The 24219-nt window shown below is 38.0% G+C and overlaps 1 protein-coding gene across 1 annotated transcript in view; it reads left to right on the top strand.

Moving 5' to 3' along the window:
• Positions 1 to 24219, top strand: part of Rttn (rotatin) — a 134740-nt gene that overhangs the window by 41746 nt on the left and 68775 nt on the right. Inside the window, exons 18-26 of the mRNA XM_041640834.1 lie at positions 4026 to 4197; positions 6829 to 6928; positions 7818 to 7906; positions 9971 to 10088; positions 14661 to 14757; positions 15861 to 15929; positions 16550 to 16738; positions 17277 to 17516; positions 21779 to 21923. Coding sequence (XP_041496768.1) covers positions 4026 to 4197; positions 6829 to 6928; positions 7818 to 7906; positions 9971 to 10088; positions 14661 to 14757; positions 15861 to 15929; positions 16550 to 16738; positions 17277 to 17516; positions 21779 to 21923 — 1219 coding nt within the window. The remainder of the gene's footprint in view (positions 1 to 4025; positions 4198 to 6828; positions 6929 to 7817; positions 7907 to 9970; positions 10089 to 14660; positions 14758 to 15860; positions 15930 to 16549; positions 16739 to 17276; positions 17517 to 21778; positions 21924 to 24219) is intronic.

The following is a 24219-nucleotide window of genomic DNA, read 5'->3' as shown; positions in this document are numbered from 1 at the left end:
CCACCTTAGTAACCCTAATGAACATGTCAGAGATATGTTTCTGTGGTGATTCTAAATCTAGGCAAGCTGACAGTAAAGATTACCAAACATCACACGAACCCAAGGATTCTAGTAAGCAAAAGACATATTCAACATGATCCATGAACAAGGTCTGAATTCTCTCTCTTTTTTTTTTTTTTTTTTTTTTTTTTTGGTTTTTCGAGACAGGGTTTCTCTGTGGTTTTGGAGCCTGTCCTGGAACTAAGTAAGATCAAAGAACACAGTTTAACTTAAATATTCATTTTCTTCATTCTGTACTATACCACCTATAAATTTAATGAAGTTGGAAACCCTGTTGTAACATGAACAGGCCTGTTTGTTTGTTGGGGTTTTTGTCCCACCCTGTATCCCACAACTGTTTAGCCCCAAAGAAAATCACACATAGGTCTCTATAAATTATAAGCTGATTGGCCCATTAGCGCTAGCCTCTCACTAGCTCTGGTAGCTTTTATTATCCATTATTCTGATCTATGTTAGCCATGTGGCTCAGTACCTTTTTTCAGTGGGGCAGATCACATCCTGCTGCTTCAGTGGTCTGGGCAGGAGTGGGAGGAATCAACTTCCTCCTTCTCAGAATTCTACTGTTCTCATTACATCATTTCTACTTCCTGTCTGGTTTTCCTGCCTATATTTCCTGCCTGGCCAATCAGCGTTTATTTATAACATGATTGACAGAATACAGACAATTCTCCTGCACCACCCTGTCTATTGACTAATCTTTATATTCTTATAGAGTGTATGAGTATAGTTGATATAAGTAGATAAATATTAGCATAATTGGATTCTGGCAGCCGTTTCTAAACCTAAAAACATGCCAAGTTTATATACTAGAAAGAAAGACACACAAGAATGTGTTTTATCTTTCTTATCTCTATACCTTGTTGTTAGTCTTTGAAACTTTTTTTAAATTCCTGCATTTGCATAGATATCATTGTCTTGGAGCAAAGGAACAAACAACAGCATTAAGCAAATGTCTAACTTTTTTTTTCTTTCTCTTAGTTACTTTTCTATCAATATGGCAAGACACAAAGACTAAGGCAACTTATAAAAGAAAGCACTTGATGTGGGGCTTATGTTTCCAGAGGGTTAGATACTATGGCCATTTTGGTGGGGAGCTTGGCAGCAGACATGCAGTCATGGTCCTGGAGAAGTAGATGAGAGCTTACATCTGGTCTACAACTATGAGGCAGAATGGGGTGTGGGAGAGGGAGAGAGAGTGGGCTCATAGTGAATGGCACTGGGAATTGGATGGGTTTTTGAGTTCTCAAAGCCTACTCCCATCGACACATCTCCTCTAACAAGGGTACAGCTAATCTTTTCTAAATAGGTCCACCAAATACAGACTTAACATTCAGAGCATATGGAGGTCCATTCTCACTCAAACCACTACATTCTACTTCCTGGACCCCATATTCTTGTAACCATTTCAAAATGCAAAACTCATTTAATTCAACTTCAAAATCCCCATATTCTTTTAGTTTCAATACTGTTTAAAAGTCGAAAGTCTCATCTGAGACTCAAGGTAGTCTCTTTTTTTTTGCTATTTTTTTTTTAATTTTTTATTTTTTTTTATTGAAAAAAAAATTTCTGCCTCCTCCCAGCCTCCCACTCCTCTCCCCTTCCCTCTCCAGTCTGAAGAGCAGTCAGGGTTCCCTGCCCTGTGGAAAGTCCTAGGTCCTCCCCACTCCATCCTGATCTAGGAAGGTGAACATCTAAACTGGCTAGGCTCCCACAAAGCCAGAACATGAAGTAGGATCAAAACCCAGAGCCATTGTCCTTGGCTTCTCAGCAGCCCTCATTGTCTGCCATATTCAGAGAGTCCGGTTTTATCCCATGCTTTTTCAGTCACAGTCCAGCTGGCCTTGGTGAGTTCCCAATAGATCAGCTCCACTGTCTCAGTGGGTGGGTGCACCCCTCGTGGTCCTGACTTCCTTGTTCATGTTCTCCCTCCTTCTGTTCCTCATTGGGACATTGGGATCTCAGTCTGGTGCTCCAGTGTGGGTCTCTGTCTCTATCTCCATCCATCGCCAGATGAAGGTTCTATCGTGATATGCAAGATATTCATCAGTATGGCTATAGGATAGGGTCATTTCAGGTTCCCTATCCTCAGCTGCCTCAGGAACTAACTGGGGCCCTCGCCTTGGGCACCTGGGAACCCCTCTAGGTCCAAGTCTCTTCCCAACCCTAAGATGGCTCCCTTAATTAAGATATGTGCTTCCCTGCTCCCCTATCCAACCTTCCTTGATCCCAATCATCCCATTTCCCCAAGTTCTCCCCATCCTACCCTTCTCACTTTTCTCTCCCCATCTCCCCTTACCCCTCTTCGGGATCAACCTACCCCTGGACCCAGCAATGCCACTCCACCTGTCTTCAGGACTCTACTGTGTGCTTGGAATGGAACCTGTCCCCTTCCTTAAATTATATTTACATAAGCTTTGATATGTTGTTGTTCTTTAGGAACAGACAGTTCCATAGGTCTTTCCCCAGTTCGGGACTAGGTGGGGAGTATTGCCTGATGGCACCATACCTTTTATTCCGTTTAGTATAGGTCTGTCCTTTTCTCCTTCAACATAAGCCTTGGCTCCAACATTAAATCTCCTAGTGCTCTTTTTCTTCTCAAACTGTACATTTGTCTTTCATTTTGTTCTGCTTGCTTTTTTTTCTATTACATTCCTGCTTAAGAATGATTATTAGTAACCTAGTAACAGATTCTATTTTAAGCTATCTTGAAATCTCCTCTGCCAATGATATTAGTCTAAAACTTCAGTTTAACCTCAGATAGATTGTTAGGACAAGGACAAAATGCAGCCACCTTCTTTGCCAAAATATCATAAGAATAGTCTCTAGCCCAGTTGCTAATATTGTTTTTTTCTGAAACCTCTTGAGTTGAGCCTCTGTTTTCCACATGGCTCTCAGCACTACTGTCTTCCAGGCTTCTGCTTGAATGAATAGACTGCTTACAGCTATCAACCACTATCCTAGTCTAGAGTCCTACATTTCTCCAAACAAAACCCAAAAATTCAGTATTGTCAGGCCTGTTGCAATAATACCTATTTCTGGACCAACTTCATTCATAGTTAGTTTTCCATCATCATGACAAAACACCATGGTAAAGGCAACTTATAAAAGAAAAGAAAGCATTTTGGACCTCAGGGTTCCAGAGAGATTTTATGACCATTTTGGCAAAGAGCATGGTGGCAGACAGGCATGACACTGGAGAAGTAACTGAGAGCTTACATATGATCAGAGAGAGAGAGAGAGAGAGAGAGAGAGAGAGAGAGAGAGAGAGATGCATGGGGGTGGGGAATAGAGAGAAAGAAACAGAGAGAATAAGAGAGAGCATTTAACTGGGAATGTTGTAGGCTTTTGAAACCTCCAAGCCCACCCTAAAGTGACACATCCCCAGCAAGGCCATACCTCCCAATCCTTCCCAAACATTTCCACCAAATGCAGACCCTGCATTGAAATACAAGACTGACATGCTACATACTGCCCTAACGAGGCACCTCCTGCATTCAAATATAGGAGACTTTGGGAGCCATTCTCCTTCAATCCGCCACATCTTACAGTTTGTTTTTAGACTAGGCTTCATCACTATGTTGCCTAGCCTACTCTCAAACTCCCATGTTTAAATGATCCTCTGTTACATCCTTGCGCAGTTGGGGCTACAGGTCTGACATGGAGATTAACTAAAGTTGACTGTATTATTTAGTCTCTGTAGGACTGCCCAATTGTTGATATTAATTATTCCCAGTTTCTGACGTTATTTTATAAAACAAAATTGACTATATGAAGATAGATCTATATGAAAGATTTTTGTAGAAACAAGAAAATATTATTGTTGGATATATATATATATATATTTTTCACACACACACACACATATATATGTAATGATACTTTATTTTGGTAATTTCATGTATTTATAAGCCTGTTTATAAATATTTACATAGCACAAAATTCTGATTTAAATACTTTTTTTTTAGGGTTCGTTCACTAGCATTAAAGCTTTTAGCATTTCATCTTAGCAGTGAAGAAGGGGCTGATACAAAACGCCCATTCATAGATGCCAGAGTGCTCTCCCAAGTTACCAATCTGTTTATTGTGAAAAGACCTATTGACCTTAAATTGGATGACAGAAGAGACCTAGTTATTAAGGTAACTATAACTTTTGAGTTTATTACCGTGTGGCAACTTGACACATTTATACAGTGTGCATTTTATTTTATTGTTTTTAAGCTGTGTATGCATAAGGAGGGAGATGGGTAATGTGGGGCTCGTTTATTGTGTTCTATATTAATCTGACCTGTGGATGCATTTGCTTAAGAACAGCTACTATTTAAGTGTGTTAGTCCCACCTGTTGACAGTAAGATCACTACCACATTTTAAAACCAAATTTGAAGCAAGCTTTAATTAGATACTGACCAGGTTGATTGTCTCTGTGGGTAGGTCCATATCTGGGTTCCCAGAAAATGGCCATAACTCATGACTTGCAGAGACTTAAAAAGGCAACCCCACATGACTACTGTATTTTACATCAGGTCCAATCAGGGGCAATTATATATCCTGATGTAGTTCCTGCCCATGTACCTCCCATCCGCATATGATCAAGTATGTCTGGTGCTGGTGCAGATGGGTCAAACAAACTTGCTTAGGGGAGTGAAGACAATCGGTACTTGTGAGAACTAAACTTAAATGGTAGAGGCTATTTATGTGGTGCTTTTTTTTTTTATATCAACAAGTTAGAATAATTTGGGAAGAGGGAAGCATAATTAAGAATAATCTGACATGTAGGTAAATTGGTGGGCAGTTTCTGGACTAATGATAGTTGTGGGAGGCTCAGCCTGCTGTGGGTGGTACCACCCCAGAGCACTTTGTCTTGAGTTGTATGAAAATACAAGATGAGAAAGCCACAAAGAACAAGCTATGGGCAGTGTTTCTCTGCTGTTTCTGCTCTGGTTCCTGCCCTGAATTCTCCACAGTGATAGATTGTGACCTGGAAGTTGTAAGATGAAACAAACCCTTTTTTTCCCAGTTGGCTATGATTACTGTTTTATTATAGCAGCAGAGAAGCAAACTAATCTATTTAAACCAGCATCTATTTAACCTGGACTGTACCTACACCACTGAGCTAGCTGATAGAGAATTCTACCATCTGTCCTATGTAACAGGGCTGTACCTACATCACTGAACTGATCGGGAACTCTGCCGTCTGTCCTCATCCTTGCTTCATTCCTGTGCTTTATAGCTTCCCCTTTTCGGTTTGCATCTGTCAGTTTTGTATACTTGGATGAGGTCTTCAGCATAGGTATTAGCAATAAAGGGCCACACAGAGTAGTTAGTACAGTGCTGGCTTTTTTGTTTCTTTGTTTTTGACAGCGGCTTTGCTGTGTAGCTCAAGATTGTCTTGGGTTCATACTGGCCCAGTATTCCAAATGCTGGGGTTATAGTTGAGGTTACCATACCCAGATTCTGGTAGTGTGTTTTGTTTTGTTTTGTTTTTAATGGGCAAATGCATTCTTAGTTTTGTTTTGAGTTAATGTTTTGTGCTGTTTGTTGGCCTTGATCAGAGGTTTTGAGGATCTTCATAGGATATTTAAAAGATCCAGCTAGAGAATCAGTCAGTACCAAAATTCTGTTAGTCATTGTTAGCCTTCTATAGAGTTAATCGGAAGGGAGGACAGGAATTTCTGGGATTGTCTTGTGAGTCTGCTGTAGGGATGTGTTCTGGTTTGCTTTTTGTTGCTTTGAAAAAACATTGCCAAACCAATTTAGAAAGGGAAGTGCTTATTTTGTCTTACAGATTAGCCTTAGTCAAGGGAAGCCTTCCCAAGTCAGGAACTTAAAGCAGAAAGCATGGAGAAACATTGCTTGCAAGTTTTCTCCCAGGGTGAAGTTCAGCTACTTTTCCTTTGCAACCCAGGCCTACCTTCCCAGGGGTGATACCACTCAAAATGGTCTGGGTTCTAAAGCATCAATTAGAAATTAAGGAAATAATCTTCTCTGGTGTTTGAAGTTGATAGCTGAGATTAGCCATCCTTAGAGAGCAGTTAGCAGAGGGTGTGAGAAAGTAACATTGCTTTAGCTATTTATATATATATATATATATATATATATATATATATATATATATATTGCTGGTTTTGCTATTCTCAGACTGCTTTGAAGTAAGCAAATACCAGTCTCTGGCTGTTAAATCCGCTGTATTTGTCTCCAGGGGCAGAGATGGTTAAAGAAGAGGACCATGGGGTTTATAACTGATAGTTTACAGGATCGAGGGAAAATCTTGAGTATAGGTCTGAGTTGCTTGTCTCAGGTTAGTCTGGTATCACACAGAGATGCTAGGAAACCTGGAAGTTTTCTAGGATATTCAGTCAAGGTGCTAATGGATTAATGGATTATTTATGACTGTTAGCAATAATGTTCATTAAAAAGGAAAACTTATTTGGACATCATGGCTGTTTCTTTTTTTAATTTTTATTTATTTGTTTGTTTTCCTTTAAAAAAATTTTTTGTTCATTTTACATACCAACTACACAGTTCCTCCTCTCTTCCCTACTCTCCCTCTCAACAAATCCCCAATCCACTCCTCTTAAAGGATAAGGCCTCCCATGGGGACTCAACAAAGTCATGGCTGTTTCTTTCCTTATTGCCTAACATGCCATTGTTGCAAATTGACATATATGTTTATTTTAGTAAGTTGACTGTAAGCTTTTATTTTTATGGCGTGAGTGGTAAATTTTTATCAGGGAATTAGAAACAAATGAAATAAATATTTTGATTTTCAGCTGGAGACTGTTGAGAAGGTATATGAAATCTTTACCTCAGAAGAAGTTGATCTTGTTCTGAGGAAGTCAGCTGCAGAACAGCTAGCTGTGATCATGCAAGGTAATGAGTTTTTGACAGTGATTTTTGTGGCTGACCTAGGATTTGAGGGTGCTCTGTTAGTATTAGTTTGCCTAGCCTCTGACCTATTTTAACCTTCAAGAAAAGATTGGATGCTCACCTTACTAGACCTGGATGGAGGTGGGCAGTCCTTAGACTTCCCACAGGTCAGGGAACCCTGATTGCTCTTTGAGCTGATGAGGGAGTGTTGTAATAAGAGCGGCGGGGCTGCGTCCCCAGCACCCCAGCTGCCTGCTAGCTTATGCCTGAAATAACAACACACAAACTGTATTCATTTAAACACTGCTTGGCCCATTTCTATCTAGCCTCATGCCTGAAATAACAACACACAAACTGTATTCATTTAAACACTGCTTGGCCCATTTCTATCTAGCCTCTTCTAGGCTAATTCTCGCACCTGGACTAGCCCATTTCTTATAATCTGTGTAGCCCACGAGGTGGCTTACCAGGGAGATTCTAGCCTACGTCCATCCTGGGTCGGAGCTTCATCGCGTGCATCTGCCCAGGAGAGCGGAGCATGGCGTCTCCGCCCCAGAGAGCAGAGCTGTCGAGTCCGAGCTCACTTCCTCTTCCTCCCAGCATTCTGTTCTGTTTACTCCTCCCACCTATGTTTTAACCTATGAGGGCCAAGCAGTTTCTTTATTGCTTAACCAATAAAATCAACAGATTGATATATGACACTCCCACATCAAGGGAGGGGGACTTGATTGGGGGAGGGGGAGGGAAATGGAAGGCGGTGGCGGGGAGGAGGCAGAAATCCTTAATAAATAAATAAATTTAAAAAAAAAAGAAAAGAATGTCCTTGTACATATATATTTAGAATTGTTTAAAGCCATAAAACATTTGTTTAACTTTGATATTTTATTTGTAGATATTAAAATGCATGCTGTGGTGAAAAAGTTATGCTTAATTGAGAAGATAATTGGGTATTTAAATGAATGTGTTGGTCAAGATGGCAAGGTAAGACATTTTTTATTGGCTTAAAGAGAAGATATGTATGTGTCTCTCTCTGTCTCTCCGTGTGTGTGTGTGTGTGTGTGTGTGTGTGTGTTGTATGCATATTTGCATGGAGGTTCACTTGCCTGTGAATGGGTAGGTGGAGGCCAGAAGTTGAAGTTGGGTTATATTCCTCTATTACTCTCCATATTATTATTTATTAATTTTTATTGATTTTAAAATTTATTTATTTTTTTGATATATTACATCTAGATCTCAGTTTCTTCTCCCTCCTCTCCCCTAGTCCCCTACCTGATCCACATCTTTTCCATTCCCCTTCAGAAAAGGTTAGACCTCGCAGGGATTTCAATCAAACATGGAATGTAAGGTTGTAATGAGACGAGGCACATCTCTTTATATTAAAATAGAATGGAGAAACCCAGTAGGAGGAAAAAGAGGCAAAAGACTCTTTTGTCTAAAGAAGGCAAAAGAGTCAGACATCCCCTGTTCCCACTGTTAGGAGTCCCACAAGAGTCGAAGCTATACCACCATAACATAACATAGATGCAGAGGGCTTAGGTCAGACCCATGCGTGCTCCCCAGCTGTTGGTTCAGTCTCTGTGAGCCCTAATGAGCCCAGGTTAGTTGATTATGTGGGTTTTCTTGTGGTGTCCTTGACCCCTCTGTTTCCTACAATCCTTCCCCTTTCCATATGATTTCCAAGATCTTCCTAATGTTTGCTTGTGGGGCTTTACATCTGTTTCATTCAGTTGCTGAATGAAGCTTCTCTGATAACACTTATGCTACGTTCCTGTCTACAAGTATAGCAGAACATCAGTAGGAATCATTTCACTGACTTACTTACTTACTCACTTACTTTATTTATTTATTTATTTACTTACTTACTTACTTACTTTATTTATTTATTTACTTACTTACTTATTTTGGCCAGTCCTGTTTTGTTCTATTCTAGGTCTCTAGGTCATCAAGTCTCTGGTTCATGGCTCTTCTGCCATTGTCAGGGATGGGCTCCTTTTTGGAGTATGGGTCTCAAGCTGGACCAGCTGACTATTCCCACAATTTCAGGACAACCTTTACCTCAGCATCCTATTATTAAGATAGGGTATTTCACTGAGCCTGTAGCTAACTCACTGTTTTCGCTATGCCACCAAGTTCTGAGTCACAACACCCAGATTCTACATGAGTGCTAGGAATCGTATCCAGGTCCTCCTGCTCACAAAGCAAGTACCTTTCCCAGTCTACCAAGTTCCCAGCCTGATAGGTTGATTTTATTAGTTTGAACTGAATTTAGCTGAATTTGGATGAGTACTTGATTTTAAGTCTCAAAAGGAAAACCCACTTGTAGCATGAATTCTAATTGTTCTTAATAATAAAATCCCAGATAAATGGGTAATGCTGAAAGATCAGAGAAGCAGAGCAGCTAAACACTAGAGAGTTTTTATCTCTACCAATGATCAGACCAAAGGAGTGATTCTGTCTCTATGAATCTTTAGACTGAATGCTGTCTCTGTGAAACCTCAACCTGCACCAACAGACAAACTTTAACAGTATTTATTATAGCATAGACAAAATATCACCACACCCACCCATCTTTTATTCGTATTTTATTTTGTTTTTATTCCTAAAAGGGGTCTCTAAAGGTCAACAGCTTGAACATTCTATGAGCTTTCTAAAGAGAAGTATATTCAATGTTGCTTTTATTTTAAATAATTTTTTAAAATTAAAGGATTGCTATTTTAGGTATATAAGGGCTTCCTTATCCACATATGTCTGCGCATCATATGGATGCCTGGTCCCTATAGAGGCCAGAAGAGGTTATTGGAATCCTTAGAAGTGGAGTTACTGACCATTGTGAGCCACTATATCTATGCTGGGAATTGAACCTTGGTCTTCCGCAAAAACCAGTGCTCTTTAACCGCTGAGCCCTCTCTCCAGCCCAATATTTAAAGTGATTTTAAAACAGAATATCTAATGTCTTTTCATTTTAGTTTCATGTAATTTAATGATCAGGCCATAAACTTTATAATAAGACAGGGTGGTATGTTTTATCTCATTTCCCGTTGGCAGGTCATAGAATGCTTGACTCAGCCGTGCCTCACACTGCTGAGGAAGGTTTTATATGCTGACCCCACCATCCGTGCTTCCTTGTCACAGCAGTCTTCTCTCTTGACCCTGTTATTCAGAGGTGAGTAAACAGTGCCCAAAGGACAGAGCTCTCAGCTTTAAGTGCTCTTGTTAGACTGTGGTAACGTCTTCTTTCCATTGTAGTACGAGAACAAAGTTCTTTGCTGACTCTTTACTGAAATGTCACCGTGAAAAGCACTCAGTGCTTTTGTGGAAATATCTCTTGTACTATTGTTGCCTGAGTAGACAGTAGCTGAGAAAAGCTGAGCTCTGTTGGCTCTCCGCTTCTGCTTGTTGATATGTAATTTAGTGCTTATATGTAGTCATTGTCTTTAAAGAGGGAAGGCCAGTTGCTTTCTTGTTCTTTTCATTAGTATCTGTGCCTACTTCTGGTGTCACTTGTACCTTTATTTGTTATTAGCTTATGAGGTTAGACTGGGATAGAGACTACAGACCCAGACAAATTACACTGAGTGACTTATTCTGAGGATCTGTGTATGTGTGGAAGTTTTAGAAATGTTTAAAAAAAAGAAATCCAGGTTAGTTTGATTTGATTTTAATGATATTTAAATAGAAAAATATGGGTTTTGTCGCTTCTTCTTCTTTTTCTTCTTCTTCTTCTTCTTCTCTTCTTCTCCTTTTTTTTTTTTTTGTGACAGGGTTTCTCTGTGTAGCTTTGGTGCCTGGCCTGGCACTAGCTCTTGTAGACCAGGCTGGCCTGGAACTCTAGAGAGATCTGCCTACCTCTGCCTCTTGCGTGCTGGGATTAAAGGTATGCGCCGCCACCACCCGGCAGTCTTGTTTCTTCTTGTCATTTGCTTTTAATACAGACCTGGGTAATTTTATATTTGGCAGGGTTCTCTAGAGAAATAGAACATAGGGTGAGTTTGTATTATTGAACAGGATTTATTATATTGGCTTGCATAATAGGGCCAGTTGGTGGCCATCTGTACATGAGAGAGAGTCAGACCTGGGAGCTGCTTAGTTTCTGTCTGATGGGAATGCCTGGGAGATCCTTGGAGACTCACAGGTCTTTAGTCCCTGTTGGGTGGTAGAAGAAATGTGGTTCTGGTACCATGAAGTATGGCAGCCGCATCAGATGGACACAGTCAGGGCAAGAGCTGAAGGCAGGCAAGCAGAACATGAGTCCCCTTAGACCCCATCTGGGCCTCCACCTTTTCCAGCCTAGAGTCTGTCTCTTGTCCATCTCCAGTTATAAGTTCACAGTCAAGGCTGACCATTAATCACAGTGTCCTACAGCACTTAGTTTCCTACAACTTTACCTCACTGCTTTTGACTATTCTAAAGAGCGTTTTGATCAAATATCTCAATATTAGGCATTGGTATGATAAATGAGATTTATATTAAAATATATAGTATTAAAACATAATTATATTTGAGCATTTTCCCTTCAATGATAATCTTCCTACAAAGTGAGCAGGACACAGTATACTGAAGACACATTTGTTAAAGTTGAAACCAGGTTAAAAAAAATTCATTTTTAAGATCATGAGATTTTAAGTGGAGTGTGAAATTTTTTACAGATCTTTACGTAGTGATTACCTGAAAGAATTTCAAGTACACATTTCTGATTTTCTTTCCTTTTAAAACATCCCTTTTTAATTTGTTCTTTTCTTTTTAAAATTTATTTTTTTTTTTGTAATAAGGTATTGCTATGTAGCCTTTTCTGGCTAGAACTTAATATCTGGACCAAGTTGGGTCTTGAACTTGTAGTGACCAGCCTGTCTCTGCCTTCCAAAAGCTTACATTACAGGTAAATTCCACTGTGTCTAGCTTTCAGTTTTCTTTATCCACGTTGATAATTATCGTATTAGCTTTATTTAATTGCATTTAGTCGCCCATTTGCCTATATTTATTTAAATTGTCTTAATATTGCATTTATGAGTACCTAGCAGATACTAAAGTACTTTTACATGTGTGGGATGGTGAGTCAAGCTCAGGTCATGTGTGCGCTAGGCAAGTGCTGCATCAGTGAGCCACACTCCCGTCCTGCAAAAACACTTTCCATGGCAACATAAGCTATATCCTACAGAGAAAATGTCATTCTTTAATCAGCTACTCTGCCAGGAAAATAGATTCATCTGTGAACGTTTACAGAGCACATACTATGTTCTGGATGTAGCGATAGGCCCTTTTGTTAGAGTTACAGTGAGCATGGCGGGAGGATTGTCAGGAGTCAAACACAGCATAACACCTGAAGTGGCTTTCCTAGTACTAGTGTACGTGCTGAATGTAGTAGTATTAGGGAACGACTAGATGATGCTTCTAGGAAATGATATGTAAGCTGGGACTTGAGAGTTGCATGGGAATTCAGATAGACATGACTGACTTCCTGATAGAGCAAGAAGTTATGTTTGATATTACAGCTCTGTAGGGACAATGAGATTTGAAGGAATGTAGATAAGGAGTTTGGGATGATGTCAAGACGGCTATTCATGCAAGATCTGGTAAGCCCTAGTAAACAGGAGAGAGGAGCTATATGAGGTTGTTAAATGGGAATATGTATTTTAGAGATTATTCTGTCGAAGCTTGGAAAATTGATTGACAGGCTTCAATGATTAAATAGCCTTGCAAAACTGAATTATAAAACTTTCTATGAGAGAATCTTATACTGTATTTTAGGCATAGAAAGAAAGAGTATTCATTACATCATCATAGAGGGAGGAAATTGAGGTCTCAGAATTTAGGGACTTGGGCATAGTCTTAATTAAATATGTGGTAGAGGCACAAGAAATCCAACTTCTTATGTTTTTCAGTGATGACAAAGTTCCATTGCAAAATTCTAGACATAGAACTATATATGATAAAGTGCTGTAGGTTTTCATCATCTGTTTTTTAATATTCCCAAAGAAGTATGTTGTATTCTTATTTCATTTGCCATTACACTGAATATTAGTTTCAGTTTTTTAATTGTCAGAAAGTCATTGTCTATCATTTGTACATGTCCTGTTATTAGAACTGCAACGCTGATGGTGGAATATGGTTAACTTCCTCTTCAGTGATAAAAGAGCCAGTTTTCTTCACAGCTCTGCCATCACTAGTGTTTCCATTTTAAAATTTCTTGTAGTTTTATCTACAATAATAGTTCATATAGGTTATGGAGTAGAGGGGATGGAAAAATGAGGCCGTTGGGAAGGAGCCAACCAAAATAAGGTGTGCATGAAGAAGTTTGCCACCTGAGTGAACTATACAGCCAGGGGTACACAGCACATGTGATGTAAGAGAACTGGCTGGGACTGGGTGGGTGGGTCAAGGGAATGGGAGAAAGAAGGGCTGGGGGTAAAAGGAATGAAAACTAAGGATATATGAAGAACCCTTATGAGACCTTTGGAGTTTGTTAGCTATTTAAAAATATACGAAGGGGGCTTCTATTATATTTGAAACCTGTAATAAGCTTAACATTTTATGGGAATAAAACTTAGGTAAGAATCTAAATTTGGTCTTAAATCCATACTGTAGCCATTTATATTCCAAAAATTTCTTATGTATTTAAATACTCCAAAACCTTCTGAACCATTCTGTCTCTGCTGAGTGGAAATGATTGTTTAACATTAGTTCATTTTCACATGATTCTTAGTTCCTTTTTGGATTGTATTTTTTGTCGTACTAATTTTGTATTTATCCTCCCTCCCTCCCTCCCTCCCTCCCTCCCTCTTCCTTTCTTTCATTTTGTTTTTTGAGTCAGGGTTTTTCTGTGTAGCCTTGGTTGTTGTGGAACTTACTCTGTAGACCAGGCTGTTCTCAAACTCAGGCAGATCTATCTGCCTGCCTCTGTCTCCTAAGTGCTGGGATTAAAGGTGTGTACCACCACCACCCAGCTTCTCTTTTCTTACAATTAGGAAAACTATTTTAAAGTGCAGATTTCTTGGTTCTGTTTCTATAAAATTGAAGATTCTGTATTGTTATTCCTGCATGATGGTGCAGCTACTGTGTGATGGTCCAGTTTGTTTAGAACTTCTTAGTTTTCAAACAGTGAACAATTGTATCATTTTTTAGAAATGTTAGGAATGTGAGAAAAGTAGATGAAGCTTTTTTTATGTTAAAGGACTCGACTAGGCCTTTGAACTAGGATGTGATGGAGCTAGTGCTATTGCCTGTTAACTCAGAGTATGCCTCTTCCCATGTCTCCCCATGATAAATAAAAAGTAGAATAACGTATCATAAACACAGTGTTTTTGCTTTACGTCTAGTTCTAGGACTATGTTTGTTGTTAAGATCCAAAATTATAAAGAATCTTTAGTGAGACTACTTCAGCTAGAAATATGTGTGTTGACAAAGTGTCCCTTGAAGCTGGGCTCTTTGCTTAGGTTTCCTGCATCTGGAGTGAGCGAGTCTGCATGTGTGACTCTTGGCCCAGTGGTGTTAGTGTTTTCTGGGAACTTGATAGAAACACACACCACATATAGAGACCGAGAAACCTGCCGTTTTATATGTCACCCCAGTATTCTCACACTTCTGATAGCTTGAGAGACACTAAAACACTTTCAGTAATGTAGTTTTTCTGGGTTAATTCTCTGTTTTTCTTTCTTTCAAGTTAAGGCATTTTAAAGCTGGTTTATTTTTTCTAGAAGTGAAAATATTTTATGAAGTTGCTTTTCTATTTGTCCCTCAGTTTCCTTGATATTTCATGAAGATTGTACTGTTGTCACTGAAGTTGGGGCATTGTTTTGTCTTCTGTTGTTTGATGAAGTATCAAGAATGGATTCATGGTGAGATATAAGGATTTCTGTTTCTTTTTACCCGTAGTTGTTGAGTTCTTTTGACTTAAAAGCTTTCCATGCTGTACACATGTGTTATGCCTTTTGGTTTGAATAATTGGTATTTAAAAACCCATGGGTTCAAAAAGTCACTCTGAATTATATTTTTAGCATAACTAACATTAAAAAAATATAGAGATTTTTGTCCTTGATGCATTTGTAGTACATGTTTTCAACTTTGAGTACTTTCAAAAATATTATTTAAAAATAAAAAAATTATTTGGAGTGATAGTTTTTGATTAACCTGACTTTAAAAAGCATTGGTGGAGCTGGGCATGGTGGTGCATGCCTTTATTCCCATCACTTGGGAAGCAGAGCAGGCAGATCTGTGAGTCCAAGTCCAGCCTGATCTATAAAGCAAGTTCTAGGACATCTAGGACTGTTACACAGAGAAATGCTGTCTCAACCACACCTCCCTGCTCACCTCCCCTGTGCCCCACTAACTGGACTCTCTGAACATAGCAGACAATGAGGAGTACTGAGAACTCAAGAACAATGGCAATGGGTTTCTGATCCTACTGCACGTACTGGCTTTGTGGGAGCCTAGGCAGTTTGGATGCTCAACTTACTAGACCTGGATGGAGGTGGGGGTTCCTTGGACTTCCCACAGGGCAGGGAACCCTGATTGCTCTTCGGGCTGAGGGGGGGGGACTTAATTGGGGAGGGGGAGGGAAATGGGAGGCGGTGGCGGGGAAGAGACAGAAATCTTTAATAAATAAATAAATTAAAAAAAGAGAACTCTATAGTTATGTCTTCTAGCAATGTATTTTACTGTACTTTGACAATAAAATTGTAACATTTTCATAGCAAAAAATAAATAAATAAAAATAAAAAAGAGGAAGCATCAGTGGGAGGGGCCACAGAGTTCACCTGCTAGTATGTCCACTCTGTTATTTGAGCCCTTATCATATGAAACTGCAAAACCAAAAATTTACTCTCAGTTCAGGTGGTGGCAAACACTTGGCTCCACTGAATTAATTAGACTCTCAGAGGCGCTGCCCAAGGATGGGTGGGTTGTACTGCATAGGCTCCTTTTGCCCTTTTCTCCTTTACAGGTCTATTGATCCTTCTAATAAACCTTCTGTGCCATCAGCCTTCAGTTTGCCTGCTTCAGTCTTTAGAAGGTAAGCGATTGGTCTTATTTTCATGAATGGTAAACTATTGTTACACAAGGGGAAGTTGCTGTCTATATGTTTTTTATTTACACTTTTCATTAGCATTTGTCATTTGATTTGTAATACTTTCATACTTTCTTCATCGTGGTTCTTTGGAGGGTCAATGAGAGCAACTTTTTTGTCATCGGCTTTTTATTTCAGTCTCCTGCAAATTTATAGGAAAGCTCAAAGAACCGCAGTGCCTTCCCTCCAGCTGTGGCTCATCACTGCTAGTATTGATAGCAGTTGCTACATGCTCTCTCTCATTCTCTACATATAATCTGTGTTTTCAACCATTCGAAAATACGCTTTAGAAATCTTTTTACTGTAGTCATTGTTCCTGACTTTAAGGAGCACTGGCTATCTCTGCCATAATCCCAATATATACACTGTAGCTAGTCATCAAGAAAGAGTAACGAAGGACTTTGGAATGTGGAGGAGAGTAAAAAATAATTAAAATATTATAAAAATTGATAATTTAACATGATTAAAAATTATGGGAGTCACAAAACTAGACTTTATTTCTGGTTTATTATTTGAGTCCTGTTTAAAAAATTAAAGTTTGCAATTATTTAAAATTTTTTTCCTAGGTATCATCTGCCAGTCCATGTGATCGGCCACCATGCTGTGAGTCCTTATTCAATAGTTTTGCCATTATCTACTGAGTATTTGGCCTTGAAGCCTGTGTCAGACATGCTAAGAATAGCTTGGAACCTGGCATGGTATCATGGGAGTGATAATCTGTTGAAACACATGATCTCTGAAGCTAAAATTCAAGAGTAAGTAGTTATATTAAGATAAACTACATGCAATTAATTAGGCTTCACCTTTTCTGTAATTTAAAAGATTATTTTTACTTGATATAATCAACTGATTCTAGCATGATTATATTTTCACTTTGTTTTAGATCTATGCCTATTAAAAATATATCAAACCATGTAGGCTAGAAAGGATTTTATTCTGTGCTTTCTTGGAAACTGTATAGTGCTTATTCAGTTAATAGTTGAAGTTAAAAGTGCGGTGACATTAGAGTAATGCTCAATAAGTGTACCTGAGAGTGTTCCTACTTCTAGGTGTTGTAATCGTTCCACATGAGCATACTGTATTAGTGTGTCCTTGGTAAAGAGGAAAACGTCAGTGTTCAACTATGACACTGATGGATTTATATGTTAATTTTCTTTTAGCCTTTTAACTATAAGTTAACCTTTAATGAAAAGCAGATGGAGGCAAAAATAGTTTTGAGAGAGGTTTAGGGTAGAAATCAACCTGGGCTTATGTTGTTCTTTTCTCTTTTTTCTTTTCTCTTTTTTTGCCTAGATTTTTAGGTACACTGCAGCTGGCCCCAGAAGATATCCTTACACTGAAGATCACATACACAGCTAGTGGACTGCAAGAATGCCTTCAGTCCATTGTTCAGGCTGGAGGCCACAGGGATGTGAGGGCTGCTGTCACCAGGATGAGTTTTTATCTTTTGAATGACAAACTGTCTATGAAGGATGACATTGGGTCATGTGGTGTTACGTTAAAATCCTTGGCTTGGCACACAGTGCTCAACAGGTTAGTGTAAGTTTAATGTTGCCAGTTTAAAAGGTAAAACTAATCTGAATTGTGTTTAGGATCATCTTCAAGTCTTTGATGAGAAGAGTGTGTATTTGTACAGTTGTTATCATGAGAGAAATGCTTTTTATAGAAAGAAAAACTCTCTGTACCTCTCTCCACTCTTTGGCAATCTAGTTATAGTTAATATGACACATTCCCAGTGAAAATGAGGGGATTAAATTGAAAAGGAACCTATAATACCTGGTACAGGACCAAAAGAAATAAGAAAAGTTGGTTACAATGCTCATTAAAGTTACTTTATCTGAAGGAAAAAAAAAAAGAAAGAAAAACTCTAGGATAGTTTGTTATGTGTGATAAATAATAACAGAAGAGAGAAACTTGACCCTGACTTGACATTCATGGATTATTTATTAACCTACCTTAGAAAATTTTATCTCACAAATGTAAATAATAAGGATACCACATGGATGAATCATAATGAATGTTTGTTCTTGTCCGTCCATATTGTAAATAAGTTGAGATAGTTAGTGTATTGACAAATAGGTTTGCTACACCTGCTACTGGTTGTTTTGTTTTGCTTAGATTTTCTTCTCAAATAAATGATTTCATTTTTCTTTTTGATCAAATTTTTTAAAGTTAATGGCCATGTGACTGTCTTTTGAGAGTTACTAAAAGATTCTATATAAATTTCAGATGTTGAACTGGTAGCAGATGACTACATTTGAAACAAGACTGAGAAGCCCTCCCTGCAAGCAGTTTTTTTATTTCATTGTGCACATGAGTAGTGTAAATGTGTAATTTTCTTAATAGACACAGTGTATCATTTTCAAAATAATAGGTCATATGAGTTTGTAAATTTGAACTTCTCTAGTTCATTGTTTAGGGTTGTAATAATAACTAAGCCTCTCCAGTGGTATGCCAAACCAGCTAGTGAGATAGCTTTGCTGAATGGTTGATGGCTTGGTTTATGGTATTTTCAAATTAGTTATATGAAAAAAATAACTAAATGAACTATAATTTCATATTGTTAATATATGAATTAAATTATATGAAAAGTAAAAGTAACAAATGTGAAAAATGTCACTTTTTAATTGCTTTACATTTTGCTGTTGTCTCTGCTCTTGTGGTTATTTATAATGGATCTTTTATGGAAGCATTTTTGTATCATGTGCTACACGGTACAACTTTTCACAGCCTCTTACAGTGGGGATAGTATAGTAGGAAAACTGATGAACAAAGCACTTTTGTACTCTGTTTTGTCAGACTACTCCTTTTACATACACCAACTAAAGAATATATAAACTTTGCAGTTTATAAATTTGGTATATTCTAATTGTCAGAAAATTAAATGACAAAGGCATTAATATATCTTGGCTTCATTGTAGACAGTAGATTTTCTTTTGTGCGTTAAAACTGTACATGTATTTTATATCACACTGAAGCAGAAGCTCTCTAATGTAGCAATGGAAGCCTCTAGTATAGTTAAATTGTACAGTAACAGTAACTATATGTGAGTGTCACATTTTTATGATGATATTTTCCCCTACACGGGCAGGATGGTGTGCTATATCCGTGCATTCAACAAACTGTGGATTGAAATACTAAAAATAAGTGCTGCTCTTGGAAGGGACCGGAGCTCATTACCAGCATCCACATTGTATGGTTTAGAATTGCATATAATTTTAGTGTATGGAGATATCATTCCCTTATCAGTCTTACTGGTCACCTGTACACCATTGTGCACATGCAAACATATAAATAAACAGTTCCTCTAAAGGAAGCATCTGTGATGAAAAGATGTTTTTCTATCCTGCTGTTTCCTAAACAATACATTGCAACAACTGCATGTCTGCATAATAATTACATAGTGTTGGGTAGTCAAAATAATGTGGAGGTAATTTAATGCTCATGGGAGGTTATCCTCAGGTTTTTTGTAAATACAAAGCAGTGCTACAGAAAGGACTTGAGCAATTGCAGATTTTGGTATTAGGAGTCTAATGCAGACTGGGGAGTGTCAGAGTCCACAGAGAAGAATTTTGTCTTGCCATGTTCCCGGTGAGTTCCCTTCTTATTCTTTGTTAAGTAGCCATGCAATCAGTGTGAGCCTTTTAAAGAATGACTGTTCCATTTTTGGACTTTGACCTTAAGCTCTTGTTTTGAATTGTTACTTTGTAATTATACCTACCAGTATGTCCTTTAAACTTACTCAGAATTAATTCTAACTGTATTTGCATGTGACATCTCTCCAGTTATTCAAATACAATTTCTTCTCTAATTTTTATCCTCATTTGCTCTCAGTGTTATTTAGATTTTTTTGTTCATTCTTCCATGATATGATGGCTTTTAAAAGGAAAGTAGTGATGTTTAAAGGAGTAAACAAAGAATAAAGAATGTTATCTTTTTTCCCCCTGGCGTATTTAGCAAACCTTTGTTTACCTACTAGGTACTAAGCTTTTTTAGGAAATTTTATTGTAAGTAAAACAAACATGTCCCCTGCTGTCGTGGAACTCTCGGGAAAGGCAGCAGATAGTGTTGCCAAGGTAGGACTGCTCCCAAGGGGGAGACTGGATGAAAGAGTTTCTAATCTCAACAGCAGGGGACAAGTGTTTCATGGGAAGAAGCTAAAGTTAGGAAATAATAGTGTTAAGCAGGTAGAAAGAGGACAGATGCCAGGCAAAGGGATGAAGGCCTCCCATTAGGAAAGAGTATCTTTGAACATCAGAAAGACGGAAATCTCATGTGGCCTTGAGGGATATGGGAGCTGATACAGTTTTATGATTTTGTTGGATATCATGGATGATGTTTTGAAATTTTTATGACTTTGACATTTTATTTTATTAGAGTCATTTCTTCATGCTGTCTTTTAAAAAAATAGTTTTCTAATCTGTATTCCTTTAAACCAAGGTTTGGTGTTTTTGTTTTTCTTTTTTTTCAACTGAATACCATCTTCTCAAAGTAGACATTGTCGATGAAAATGTGTGTAGCAATCACCGTATTACAGCAAATATGCATAACTAGCTTTGTCATGGTGTTGGACTGCTTACATTGGCATTTATGTTCTAATGTAGTAGTCACATGATCCTGAAAAATTACCTAACCATATCTTTGCCTGAATTTTCTCATTTTAAAAATGGAGCTCTGGAGGTTTTGGAAACAGGTTTTTTTAAAACTGTGGCCAAAGGCCAGTGCATAGTGGATGCTGTGTGACACACTTCTTACTATTTTACACTCTTGATAAAGCTCCTGTGGGTGTTTTTAAATAAGCTATTACCAGTGTTGCCGAATCTCACTTCTCTTCCCAATCACCTTTTTAAAAATGATTTTCCAAGCTTTTTTCTCCCCTACAAAAGAATTTTATTGTCTAACAACCTTCTAACAATCTTTCACCAGTGTTTGTTTAAGAATCTCAGAATGTTGCTTTGGTGTCTGTTACTCTGAATTCAGAGATTCTTCTAAGCCTTCTTTCAGGCTGTTGCAAAAATCTATAACTTCTTTGAAAGGGGTGTGTGTGTGTGTGTGTGTGTGTGTGTGTGTGTGTGCGCGCGCGCGCGCGCGTCCGTCCCTCCCTCCCTCCCTCCCTCCCTCCCTCCCTTCCTTTGCTACCTTGATCTTACTAATCAGTCAGATGTGGATTTGAAATCGTAATTCTTTTTTGGGGGGGGGGTGGAATTTGAGACAGGGTTTCTCTGTGTAACAGGGTCTAGCTGTTCTAGAACTAGGTTGCCTAGGCTGGGCTGGCCTTGAACTCACAGAGATCCACCTTCCTTTGCCTCTGATTCCTAGTGCTGCAATTAAAGGCCTGCCCCACCACCACCCAGGAAAATCTTAGTCTTATCAGAGAAGCCTGACACTGCCAGTTTGAAAATGAGAAGTGGAGGGCATCCCCCTTGGCACTTTTCCTTAAGTTTCTATTTTAATTTTGTAAGGACTGGGTAAACCTGGAGTTCCATACATGGGAGGCAAATGCTTTACCACTGAGCATCAGCTCCAGTGGAGTATGCATTTTTTCCCTTAGCGACTCACTTTTCACTTCATTTGCTTTCATCACTACCTTTATCATGTTTTCTCTACCATGGCTGAAGTTTCGGGGGTCGATGGCTTTCCTTCATCTGTGCATCTCCCAGTACCCTATATAAGCATCTAGAGTTCTATCTTAGAAAATATGTGCTTGTGTTGACTATACATATCTGATAAACAGTGATGACGTGTACTTTACGAAGAGCTAGAAATCATAATTATTCTCTTTTTCTAAAATACAGGTTTTTACAAGTACCTCCTGCTTGCACTGAAGATGAGAAACTGCTGATAGATATTATACATTTTTTGAATAAGTTAATAAAGGAACAAAGAAAAAATCCATCAATAGGACTTTTACACTGGATTCTAGAGTTACTTCTTAGGCATGTAAGTATGTTCAAAGAATTTAAATTTTTGGATTGGGAAGGAACTTACTTGAAGAAACTACTTATATTGGAAAGGATAGTGTTTTTATAACATGTGCTTAGTAAAATACTTCTTACCTAGTGTTGAATGCTTAGTGGAATATGACCTTTGAGATATCATTGACTCTGGTTTATAATGGACATTTCATAGGATGAAACAGCTTGCATCTTGGTTTTTAATAAATCCAGTTCTGTTTTTGAGATTTTTTGGTTATATTTTAATATTTTAATTTTTTAATGTTAGTATATTTTTAAAAGTTTTTATATATTTTTTGGGAATTTCAGACTATATATTTTTTTTAAAAAACTTTATTTAACTTCATTTCATGCACATTGGTATAACGATGTCAGATTCTCTTGAACTGGAGCTACAGACAGCTGTGAGCTGCCATGTGGGTGCTGGGAATTGAACCCGGGTCCTCTGGAGGAGCAGTCAGTGCTCTTAACCACTGAGCCATCTCTTCAGCCCCCCTCAGACTATATTTTTATTATGTTTTCTCTGTCCCTTAACCACTCCCAGATTGTCCCTCACCTCCATACCCACCTAACTTCATATTCTTTCTTCTAAAAAACACTAAAACCAAAATAAACAATGAAAAGAACAAGCATGTGTATGAATGTGCATGTGAGTGAAATTTTTGGGATGGCTTATGTAAGCTATCAGATCATCAGCAAATAGTGAGAGTTTGATTTCTTCTTTTCTGATTTGTATCTCCTTGATTTCCTTTTGTTGTCTTATTGCTCTAGCGAGAATCTAAAGTACTATATCGAATAGGTATGGAGAGAGTGGACAACCGTGTCTTGTTTCCATTTTCAGTGGGATTGTTTTGAGTTTCTCTCCATTTAGTTTGATGTTGACTGTTGACTTGCTCTTAATTGCCTTTATTATGTTTAGGTATGTTCCTTGTATCCCTGCTCTCTCCAAGACCTTTAAATGATTACTTTTCTTATAGCTCCTCCCAGAACTTTGTCAGCAGGGATGAAACTTTTAGTTGAACTAACTAGCTCTGTTTCTTTATATTCTATGGCATAAACATTTGGTGTTTTAAGCAACAGTGTGTTGCTTTTAAGTTTTTGAGTGTAAAGAAAAATAGCAAAATGCCAAAAGTCAGTGTTCTGTTGCTGTGAAGAGATATCATTACCATGGCAACTCTTATGAAAGAAAACATTCAATTGGGGCTGGCTTACAGTTTTAGAGATTTTGTCCATTATTAGTATGCAGGGATCATAGTGAGATTCAGGCAGACATCATGGTGCTGATAGTTTTACATCCAAATTCACAAGGAGCAGTACAAGAGAGTGATGACTGGCTTGAGCTTTTGACACCTCAAAGGCCACTCTAGTGACACACTTCCTCTGAGTAGGTCACAACTACTCCATGAGGCCACACCTCCTAATCCCTCTCAAGTAGTTCCGCTCCCTGATGACTAAGTTATCAAATACATGCATCTGTGGAGACATTCTTAATATTGGCATGGCAATCAGCAATTTCTGTTTAATTTTTACTTGTACATCAGTATAAATGTTTCCTGTTTGCACAGACAACTTAGAATCTTAATATGAATAGGTTCTTCACTTTCTAAGTATTTATGGAAGTCACTTGTCATATTAAGTGTGAGTCACCCTTTGGGCTATGATACTATAGAAAATATATTGATTTATTAACATAACTTAATTGTATGCCCTGATTCTTTTATTCATATGAGAAAATCTGATTTGTCATCTTTGTTTTAGGTAATTTGAATTGTTTCATGGGTATTTTTTTCTCAAGATAAAATAAAGAGCTTGAAAAAAAGCATTGCTTACATATAAAGCATAATAATACAAGTTAGAAGAAGGCAAACCTTCAGGTCTTTCCCAAAGTTTCCCCTGATATTATTTTTAGACATAACTATCTGAATGACATAGTATCAACATACTTTGTAATATAAATGATTTGAAGTTTTTTTTCACTTTATTTCTTTTTATTAGATGCAATACAGGCATTTTTAGTTGAGTTCTTTTAATGAATTTAGTAAGAGCAGTAGCTACATTTAGATTTGATCAGTTTGTATTTTATTATATGCACTAGTTATGTGACACAATGCTAAGAATGGAGTATTAACTAGATCTGGAGTGTGATGCCTCTTGCTCCGCATTCAAAGGATATACCTTCTTTTTCTATCGGTTACCTATTTGTATGATAGATGTGAAAACTAATACAGTTTCTCAGAAAGTTAAATGGAATCTTGTCTTTTCCCTCTTTGTCATGGTCTTTG

This window comes from Microtus oregoni, unplaced genomic scaffold, assembly GCF_018167655.1.
Source record: "Microtus oregoni isolate MIOR12 unplaced genomic scaffold, Mior012 000065F_ref0000479, whole genome shotgun sequence".
Classification (NCBI taxonomy): Eukaryota; Metazoa; Chordata; class Mammalia; order Rodentia; family Cricetidae; genus Microtus; species Microtus oregoni.
This window is presented reverse-complemented; position numbering and strand designations above follow the sequence as displayed.